This window comes from Drosophila ananassae, unplaced genomic scaffold, assembly GCF_017639315.1.
Source record: "Drosophila ananassae strain 14024-0371.13 unplaced genomic scaffold, ASM1763931v2 tig00000165, whole genome shotgun sequence".
Classification (NCBI taxonomy): Eukaryota; Metazoa; Arthropoda; class Insecta; order Diptera; family Drosophilidae; genus Drosophila; species Drosophila ananassae.
The window spans coordinates 1-11,109 of NW_025319140.1; the positions used below are offsets into that span (position 1 = coordinate 1).

The 11,109-nt window shown below is 45.8% G+C and overlaps 1 protein-coding gene across 1 annotated transcript; it reads right to left on the reverse strand.

The window, feature by feature from the left end:
- Window positions 1–10,642: 10,642 nt before the first annotated feature.
- LOC123258321 (translation initiation factor IF-2-like) lies at window positions 10,643–11,026 on the reverse strand. Its single transcript, XM_044718189.1, has one exon. The coding sequence runs from the start codon at window positions 11,024–11,026 to the stop codon at window positions 10,643–10,645; it is 384 nt and encodes a 127-aa protein (XP_044574124.1).
- Between the last annotated feature and the right edge of the window lie 83 nt (window positions 11,027–11,109).

Genomic DNA, 11,109 nt, shown 5'->3' on the forward strand with positions numbered 1-11,109 from the left:
CGCTCGGCAAGGCAGGAAGTTTCCAGATCGACCACGAACGAGTACATTTGCTGTTGGCAAGAGCACTAGCTCAGCATTGCGATCCTGGTTCATAACAGGGTTGATTGAGCGGGATGAGTGCGCAACAGAAACGGCACCGATGGGGCGGGAGACTCGTGCGGGTGAAATCTGCCCGCGAAGGTGCAACAAAATATGATGACGGTGATTGCACGTTGAACAGCGGGAAGCTGAGCATCCGCGAGCGAGATGGCCATCCTCCAGACAAACAAAACACCGAGCCAGACGCCGTACTTCGTCGTACCGTTCCTCAATTGTCAAAGCACTAAACTTTGAACAAGAAGGAAGCTCGTGCACCGAAATACCACACAGGGCGCATAGAGCAGGACGGGCGTTAATAACCATGCACGAAGATCGGTTATTCGAAGATCTACCTCGGCCCACTTGGTTAGTTGGTGGATACGCCGCCAAAGAGAAGTCGACGCATTCAAGAGTCCGGCACCTTTGCTTCAAGAATCGTGCCATGGACTCCCAAGACGGAAGGCTGTCGTTGCTTCCGGCGAGAGTGTCTTCCCACTTGGCTATTGTGGCAGGATCCAACTTCTGCAGGATAATCTGGATAAGCAAGCATCCTTGGATCTCGGCAGCTGATCCGGAACTCATAAAAGCACGCATATGCCCATTTAACCGATCCGATAGCTCTCCGCAGCATCCTTTCCCGGGTTGCGGCAGCAGCTCCAATAGTCTCAGCTCCAGACTCCATTCTTCAATTAAAATGCAACTTGTACCAACAACAACAAGGGCACTTTCTTGGCACTTTTAATGCTGATCACAATAATAATCCGGGATGAAATCACGTCGGGGTCACCAAATGTTGAGCTATCAGCGTTTTGATAGCAGCCGAATTAATAGACAAGGTTCAATTTTATAATTCAATTTATTGTGGGTCAATTTAACCCCAAAACAAATTCCGCGACCGAACCAAAACAATGCCGAATTACAAGTGCATAAAAACCTAAGAGCTTGCGCAGAAGCTCCACCAAAGCTCCCAAAGTGCATGCGCTACAAATACCAATAAAGCGCATGCGAAACTGGGAGACAAAACAGAGAAGAATACACGCTGACAACAACAGATGCAGCTAAGCATTTTATGATTATTTTAAATGCACTTTTTGGTGGCTGCTTGGCCCAACATAAAGTATTCAAAGAAACATGGATTCTAATCGAATCCGAATCAAAAGGCGACTATGACATGCATAGGATTTTTATCATTGAGCCCAACTCGATTTTATACCATGTCAGCTTAGTTTCCCTGTCCCATTTAGTATATATCCCCCATTTTAGTAAATATATTTTTTTTCTTTAATATTTTTTCTAGTATCTTTTCCATTTTTTTTTTCTTTCCTAACATATATATTTTTTTAAATATTTTTTTGTTAATATTTTTTTTAAATTGTTTTTTGATATTTTTTTTTTTGTTTTTTTTGTTTACCTCCCCATCCCCTCTTTTTTTTTGCTTTCGTAATTGTTTTGTAATTATTTTGTAATTCTTTATTGTACATTTTTTCTGTTTGTGCTACAGTTTTCGGGTGACGCGTATTCCGCTCTTTCCTCCGCGCACTCGAAAACTCTCCTGCTCCTGTCTTCTTTCTCCTCCTCCTGGCCTCTTCCTCCACTTTCTTTTGCAGCTCTGGCGGCCAGTTGTGCTCGGGCACCGCACCTCCGTCTCCTGCCGACTCCGCTCTTTTGAGCACCGGCCTAGGAGGCCTCTTCTCCGGGCAGGAAACTTGCCTCTCCAACCTCGGCCTTTCCGTCGGGGCCGGCCACACCCATGGACCTCGCGCCCATGACTCCTGCTCCTCCTCCTTCTTCTTCTCCTTTTGCCCTGCGGGTGCGGGGTGGGTGGCCTCGCCGGCTTGGCCACTCCCGTGGCCCCGTCATCCTTCTCAATCTTGCCTCCAGCTCCTCCTTCCTGGCCCACCGGCCCCGCCGGGTGGCCCTGCTCCGCTGGCATCTCCGGCATACCTCTCTTCGAAGCATTGCGGCACATCCAGCAGCTGCCTCCGCCTTCCATCGATGGACCGCTTCTTTGGCCATCTCCTCGGCCAACCTGCCTCTGGCCCTTGCCAGCGCCAGGGTTTCGTCCGCCTCCCTTCTCTCCTGGCTCCTCTTCCGTCTCCTTTGCCTCGTCAGTAGCTCCAAGCTGGGCCGGTGGTCCTCCTCCTCCGTCCTTGCTTTGCCCACCGGGATCGCCCTCACTTCGTTGGCCCCCTGGGCCATTACCCGGAGGACCCTCCTTGTGGCCTGGAGCCGCCGGATGTCCCATCCTGGCATGTCCAGTATCTTGAGGTCGCTTTTGTCGGAGGAGACTACTGGCGAAGCGTGCGATGACGTCGTGTCCATTGTTGTCTTGCTGGGTAAATAAAAGAAGGCCGGCCATTGTCCACCGCTGCCTTTTTATAGGCCTGCTGCCTGGAATAGATCCGTTCTAACAATTCTTTTGTCGTCCTTCCTGCTCCCGTTGTAGGTCTCTTCCTTTCTCCGTTTGTTTGGCTTTCGGCCGTTTCTTTCCCCCTTTTTTTGTTTGTGTGTTGACCTTATTGGTGTGTTGTGTTCTGCAGTTTTTTTCTTATTGTTGCCCTTATTGGTGATTGCACATTCTCCTTTTTCTTCTGCCCTACGCCTGCGGTGCCGATTCCTCGGCCTGGGCTTTTAGCTAACTTACGTGGGCTCTCTTCTCTTTCTACGGGCTCCCGTAACGTAGCACGGTGATCACCGGCGAAATGAAATTCGTCACTATGTATGGCCCGTCGTATCTCGGCGCTAGTTTCGCCGCGAAACCTTCGGCCGCTTTGGACAAAGTGTGCTCTTTTGCCCACACCGTGTCGCCGATCTTCGGGCTCCACTCCCGCCTCCTGAGGTTGTAGTGCGGAGCTTGCTCCTGCGCCGCGCGCTCCATGTTCCTCCGCACCAGCTCGAACACTTCCTGTAATTCTGTGGCATTTTCTAAGGGGGTGGCTTGTGCTTCTCCTGTCCCCAATGCCCGTTTGTCGAGTATCGCTTTCGGCATTCTTGGTTCTCTGCCTTGGGTTAAGAAGCATGGTGCACGCTCGAGTTCACCGCCAGCATTAATTCTGGCCAGTGTTCGTCCCATGTCCTTTGATCATTGCCTGCAAACTAGGCGATCATCATCATAACCATCCTGTTTGCCGTTCGTAGGGTTTTCCTGCGGCGTGTATGGTGCGGTAAACTGATGAACTCCAAGCTCCTCGAGAAATTTTTTTAAGCTCCTACTGGTGAACTGGACACCATTGTCTGTCACCATCATCTTTGGCACCCCGTATCTTGCGATGATCCTTTCGCCGATTGCCTTCTGCAGCGTCTCCGTTGTGGCTTTCCGCATTGGGACCATTTCTGTCCATTTTGAAAACCGATCGATCATCACCAAAAGCATGGTGTTTCCATGCTTGGACCTCGGCAATGGTCCCACGAAGTCCGCACATACCGTCGCCTACGGCTGCTCTGGAACCTGTGTCGGCATTTTCCCTGCGGCCTGCATCTGGCTTGGTTTATACCACATGCATGTCTCGCACTTTCTGACATAGTTCCTTACGTCCCTTTGCATCCCTGGCCAGAAGTACCTTGCTGCTAATTTCGCAATCGTTTTCCTTCCGCCTAGATGTCCCGCTGTTGGTGCGTCGTGGTTCTCCTTCAGCACCTGTTGCCTCATGTCCATCGGCACACATAGTTGCATTCTGTGTCTGCATTCTGTGTCTTCGATTGCTGTGGCACTCCTCAGCTTCTCCACTATCGGCTGGCGGGAAAGTGCATCCGTGACTACGTTCAGCTTGTCTTTTCCTTTCTGATAACGTAATCGTACTGTTGCAACTCGAGGACCCATCTCGCGATCCTTCCAAGTGGGCTTTCTATATTGTTCAACCATTTCAGCGCCATGTGATCCGTGATCACGTCGAACTGGTACCTCTCCAGGTATGGTCTCATCTGCCGAATGGCCCATATTATTGCCAGGCACTCTTTCTGCGTTGCCGAGTAATTCTTCTCCGCGCCCTTATCCGTGTCCTGCGTCAGTACTGCACCCACGCCGTAGTCGCTGGCATCTGTTTGCAGCACAAACTTCTTCGTGAAATCGGGGCATGCCAGCACTGGATCCTCTGCTAAACGCGACTTTAACTTCTCAAACGCCTCTTGGTGTCTTGCCGTCCACTCCCACTTTGTTCCCTTTCGTAGGAGATCTTTCAACGGCCTTGCGATCCCAGCGAAATCAGGGGCGAATCGCCGATACCACGACGCCATCCCGATGAATTGCCGTTTGTCGGGGGTTCCAATTCAGTAATCGCTGCGACTTTTCCCGGATCCATACCAATCTCTTCACTTATTATCCGGTGGCCCAGGAACAACAGCTCTTCCCTGAAGAAATGACACTTGTCTGTGTTTATTCTTAAGTTTGCCGCCTTCAGTCTTCGGAACAGTCTTAGGTCTGATTCCCTTTGTGCTGTTGAATGTGCAGTTTTTCCTTCCGATGTATTTTTCTCCTTCATCTTTTTCCATATCAGTATATATACTTTTTAAATATATATTTTTTTTCTTTAATATTTTTTCTAGTATCTTTTCCATTTCTTCCTCTTTTCTATTTTTTTTGATATTTTTTTGTTAATATTTTTTAAAATTTTTTTTGTTGATATATTTGTCGGAGAGGAGGTAATTCAGTCTCTCGTTAGACATTAGACTTTAAGGTGTGACCATTGGTCGAGTAGGAATATATCAGTCCTGGTATGATGAGGACTTAGTTTGCGAACTAAGGCCGTGTGTGGCTTCGTTGTGTTGTTAGATCTGGTCCTTCTTTCTTTTTCATCTCTGCTTGGTATCGAGCTAGACGTGTGGACTTCACTGCTGACATAATTTGACAAAAGATGAGCAACAAAGGCAACGAGGACTCGCTGCATCAGCCAGAACATGGTATGGAACACCACCAGGGGAACGAACAAAGAAATCCCGAGACCCCGCGAGGAGAAGGCTTAACTTCTCCGACATCAGAAGTGGGATACGGCCCTAACCAAACTACTTCTAGAGACGTATTCGCTCTGTTAGAACAACAAAATCGGAACTTTCTGGAACTGGTTAAGAGGCTACAGATGCCGGCGAGTGAGTTGCAACCGACTAGCGAGATTTGCCTGCCGAAATATAATCCGGACGTTGCTGGTGTGGATGCCACGCAGTGGTGCGCTACGGTCGACATCATCTTACGAGAAAAACCATTAAGTGACAGCGCTCTTATATTAGCGTTAAGTAAAGCTTTGGAAGGCACAGCGGCGCAATGGTTATCCCAAATATGTTACCCGGGAATAACTTGGCAACAGTTTCGGCAATTGTTTGAGCAGCGATACGAGACTTCAGAGACGCCGGCCGCCGTCATTTTAAATCTTCTTAATAGCCGTCCAAGCAATGGCGAAAGCCTGCCTGTTTTTGCAAGTCGCTGTGTGACGTCACTGTGCACAAAACTTCGCAATTTGAGTTCAGAACAAATTTCCATCGCGTTGGTTCTTGGGCACATGGCTAATTTCGACCGGCGTTTGCAGCGAATGATACACACAACGCATGTTAGCAATCGACGAGAATTGCAAGCGGAGTTGCAAGTATTCTCAGCGCTAAGAGAGCGCCCTATTGCAACGAACTGGGAACCAGAGACGAAGCGAGCTAAAACTGCGGAAATCAAATGTTACCAGTGTGGAAAACTAGGCCACAAAAAGCAAGACTGTAGATCCGGATCCCAGGTTTCGACAACTGGAAAGGAGTGGCGGTCAGCGCAGCCACGTCATGGAAGGACTAACGTAACGTGCTACAGATGTCAGGAGCCGGGACACATAGCCACTAATTGTCAAAAAAAAGTGCAGAACGCTGGATTGGGAGTCAGAACAGAAAAAAGAGTGGAGCTATGCGCTATAGTGGAGCCTCAATCGAGTATGCTGGTCAATGGTGAGAGATTTCCAATAACATTTGATTCGGGAGCTGAGTGCTCATTAATTAAGGAAAGCGTTTCTAATAAGTTAGCTGGTAAGAGAATTCATAGCGTTATTTCTTTAAAGGGGATAGGTAATGCCAATATCTATAGTACCTCTCAAGTTGAATCAAACATCATGATCGATGGCAACTCTTTGGTTGTTTTGTTTCATATAGTACCAGACGAATGTATGAAAAATAATATTGTAATCGGCAGAGAAATATTAGCTCAAGGGTTTACAGTAGAAGTCTCCTATGATAATTTTAAAATTGTTCAATCTAAAGTTGTAAACATTTGTGAAACCGTTCAACCTATTAATTTTGATAATATTGAAACGGAAGTGGTTGAAAATGAAAAAGAAATTTTAATATCATTGCTAAAGCAACATTCCCTATCTTTTGTCGAAGGCACTCCACAAACACGTGTGAATACTGGGGAAATGCATATTCGTTTGATTGATTCGACTAAGACTGTGCAAAGGCGACCATATAGGTTTAGTCCAAGCGAACGGGAGTTAGTACGTGATAAAATTAAAGAATTGATCGAATATAAAATTATCAGGCCTAGTAACTCACCATTTGCGAGTCCTGCATTATTAGTAAAGAAGAAAAACGGTTCAGCAAGACTTTGCGTTGATTATAGAGAATTAAATAAGAATACCGTAGCTGATAAGTTTCCTTTACCGCTAATATCAGATCAAATAGCTAGACTTAGGGGAGCTAAATATTTCACTTCTCTTGACATGGCTAGCGGGTATTATCAGATTTCAATGCACCCTGAATCAATAGAATATACAGCTTTTGTTACCCCTGATGGGCTGTACGAATTTCTTGCGATGCCTTTTGGGTTAAAAAACGCACCTTCAGTGTTTCAGAGAGCTGTATTAAAGGCACTCGGTAGTCTTGCTCATTCGTTTGTAATTGTTTATATGGATGACATATTAATTGTTTCAGAAACGAAGGAAGAAGCGTATGAACGTTTGAAACTTGTATTAGACGTTTTAGTGAAGGCAGGATTCACTTTTAACATTTCTAAGTGCTTTTTCTTGAGAACTTCAGTGCGTTATCTGGGCTATGAGATACAAGCGGGGGAGATACGTCCAAATTCTAACAAAATAGAATCACTAGTGGCGTTGCCTCCACCAAAGTCAGTTGCTTCGTTAAGACAGTTCATTGGGTTAGCGTCTTATTTTCGTCAATTCATTCCAGGGTTTTCTCAACTGATGAAGCCTTTATATTTTCTCACGTCTGAAAAGATTAAATTTGATTGGCAAACACAACATGAACAAATTCGCAGTAAAATCATAAGAGTGTTAACAAATAAGCCTGTTTTGATTATTTTCGACCCTCAATTTCCCATAGAACTGCATACCGACGCCAGCTCTATCGGGTATGGTGCCATCCTTTTGCACCGCATAAACTCTAAACCCCATGTGGTTGAATACTTTAGCAGAACAACTAGCCCCTGCGAGTCTAGATATACATCATATGAATTGGAAACGTTGGCCGTTGTGAATGCAGTGAAACATTTTCGTCACTATCTACATGGGAGAAAATTCGTAATTTTTACTGACTGCAACTCAATCAAATCTTCTCAAAATAAAGTCGAGTTGTCACCTAGGATTTATCGATGGTGGGAGTTCCTACAAACATTTGAATTCGAAATTGAATACAGGAAAGGTAAACGTATGGCACACGTTGACTTTTTATCTAGGAATCCGGTGTGTCAAAAAAATAAATCAATACCAAATAAAGTAGAAGAAAAACGAATTGACTTAATAGAAATATCGGAGAACTGGATACTGGTGGAACAACAAAAGGATCCAGAAATATCAGAAATCTTAACTAAGTTGAAGAATGACGATTTACCATTAGCACTAGTTGCCACTTATGAAATTAGGTCAAATGTTTTGTATAGAAAGATTCAAAGGAATTCAAGAACTCGTTGTTTACCTGTAGTTCCTCGTACTTTTCGCTGGTCAGTTATAAATCAGGTGCATGAGTCTATCATGCATTTAGGTTGGGAGAAAACACTTGATAAAGTGTATGATCATTACTGGTTTTCAGGTATGGCAAAATATGTTCGAAGATTCGTGGAAAACTGCATTACATGCAGAGTGTCTAAGGGTACGTCAGGAAAACCTCAAATGGAATTACACCCAATTCCAAAAATAAGCATTCCTTGGCACACTGTTCACATAGATATTTCGGGAAAATTGAGCGGAAAAAGCGATCGTAAGGAATATATTATTGTACAAATCGACGCTTTTACAAAATACGTTTATCTATATCATTCCTTTTCCTTGGATGCTAATACTTGTATAAACGCAATGAAATCTTCGATTGCCATTTTTGGCGTACCAACACGTTTAATTGCCGATCAGGGGCGCAGTTTCACGGGCACAAAGTTTGCGCAATTTTGTTCTAGCCAAAAAATAAAACTACATTTAATTGGAACGGGCGCAAGTCGAGCCAACGGTCAAGTTGAAAGGGTCATGAGTACACTGAAGAATCTTTTGACGGCTGTTGAGACAAGCTCTAGATCGTGGCAGGACGCACTAGGGGATGTACAGTTAGCTCTTAACTGTACAGTTAATCGTAGCACTAAGTGTAGTCCTTTAGAACTTTTGATTGGTAAAGTTGGGCGACCACTAGGGTTGATACCTATTTGTGATACGGAAGATGAAATTGACAAGATTAAATCAAGGGATTTGGCCACTAAGAACATGGAGGACGCCGCTAAATATGAGAAGATAAAATTCGATAAAAATAAGGCTAAAGTAATAAGGTTCTGTGTGGGGGACTTTGTGCTGCTTAAAAACAGCGAGAGACAGCAAACTAAATTAGATCCTAAGTTCAGAGGACCCTTTTTGGTGGTCGAGGTATTGGACGGAGACCGATACGTTTTAAAGTCTACACAGAACAATAGGCGTTACAAGTATCCACACGAAAGTTTGCGAAAGTTACCGGCAGTGCAAATTCCAGAAGAGCTTGATGTAAATTACAAAGAACAATATCAGTTGGAAAAGTCTGTTGAAAAAGAAAGTGTTCGTGAAGCTATGTGATTGGCGATGGACGAGAGTTGCTTTAGAAATGTGTTTGATGAATTCGTGAAGCCATGTGATTGGTGATGGACGAGAGTTGCATTAGAAATATGTTTGATGAATTCGTGAAGCCATGTGATTGGTGATGGACGAGAGTTGCATTAGAAATATGTTTGATGAATTCGTGAAGCCAACTGTTGGGCGATGGACGAGTAATGAGATTGATGAATTCGTGAAGCCAACTGTTGGGCGATGGACGAGTAATGAGATTGATGAATTCGTGAAGCCAACTGTTGGGCGATGGACGAGTAATGAGATTGATGAATTCGTGAAGCCAACTGTTGGGCGATGGACGAGTAATGAGATTGATGAATTCGTGAAGCCAACTGTTGGGCGATGGACGAGTAATGAGATTAATGAATTTGTGGACAATTTAATTTGTTAGAAAATGGGTGTAGCCAATGTGTTTGGTGAAGAATTTAAAAATCGGCTTGTAAAAGTTTAGTTATGTATTTTGGATTACGAAGTAACTATTTTAACTGATTAATGTATAATTTGAAAATGATTTATTGATTCTTTGTATGGAAATGGTTTATTAGAGAACATAAGAGATATGTTAAAAATAGAAGTTCAGTTATGTTAATGAACATTATATGAAGTTAAGATTATGTGATTAAGTTCTTTGAAAGCATTTAATAAAATTATAAAGTGGAATGAAATTCAGATGTTGATTATAGACACGAGGACGTGTATATGTCAGGATGGCCGTGTCGGAGAGGAGGTAATTCAGTCTCTCGTTAGACATTAGACTTTAAGGTGTGACCATTGGTCGAGTAGGAATATATCAGTCCTGGTATGATGAGGACTTAGTTTGCGAACTAAGGCCGTGTGTGGCTTCGTTGTGTTGTTAGATCTGGTCCTTCTTTCTTTTTCATCTCTGCTTGGTATCGAGCTAGACGTGTGGACTTCACTGCTGACATAATTTGACAAAAGATGAGCAACAAAGGCAACGAGGACTCGCTGCATCAGCCAGAACATGGTATGGAACACCACCAGGGGAACGAACAAAGAAATCCCGAGACCCCGCGAGGAGAAGGCTTAACTTCTCCGACATATTTTTGTTTACCTCCCCATCCCCTTTTTTTTTGCTTTCGTAATTGTTTTGTAATTATTTTGTAATTCTTTATTGTACATTTTTTCTGTTTGGGTTACAGTTTTCTGGTGACGCGTATTCCGCTCTGTCCTCCGCGCACCCGAAAACTCTCCTGCCCCACCCGCTCCGGCCCGTCTTCTTTCTCCTCCTCCTGGCCTCTTCCTCCACTTTCTTTTGCAGCTCTGGCGGCCAGTTGTGCTCGGGCACCGCTCCTCCGTCTCCTGCCGACTCCGCTCTTTTGAGCACCTAGGAGGCCTCTTCTCTGGGCAGGAAACTTTCCACTCCAACCTCGGCCTTTCCGTCGGGGCCGGCCACACCCATGGACCTCGCGCCCATGACTCCTGCTCCTCCTCCTTCTCCTTCTCCTTCTGCCCTGCGGGTGCGGGGTGGGTGGCCTCGCCGGCTTGGCCACTCCCGTGGCCCCGTTATCCTACTCAATCTTGCCTCCAGCTCCTCCTTCCTGGCCCACCGGCCCCGCCGGGTGGCCCTGCTCCGCTGGCATCTCCGGCGCACCTCTCTTCGGAGCATTGCGGCACACCCAGCAGCTGCCTCCGCCTTCCATCGACGGACCGCTTCTTTGGCCATCTCCTCGGCCAACCTGCCTCTGGCCCTTGCCAGCGCCAGGGTTTCGTCCGCCTCCCTTCTCTCCTGGCTCCTCTTCCGTCTCCTTTGCCTCGTCAGCAGCTCCAAGTTGGGCCGGTGGTCCTCCTCCTCCGTTCTTGCTTTGCCCACCGGGATCGCCCTCACTCCGTTGGCCCCCTGGGCCATCACCCGGAGGACCCTCCTTGTGGCCTGGAGCCGCCGGATGTCCCATCCTGGCATGTCCAGTATCTTGAGGTCGCTTTTGTCGGAGGAGACTACTGGCGAAGCGTGCGATGACGTCGTGTCCATTGTTGT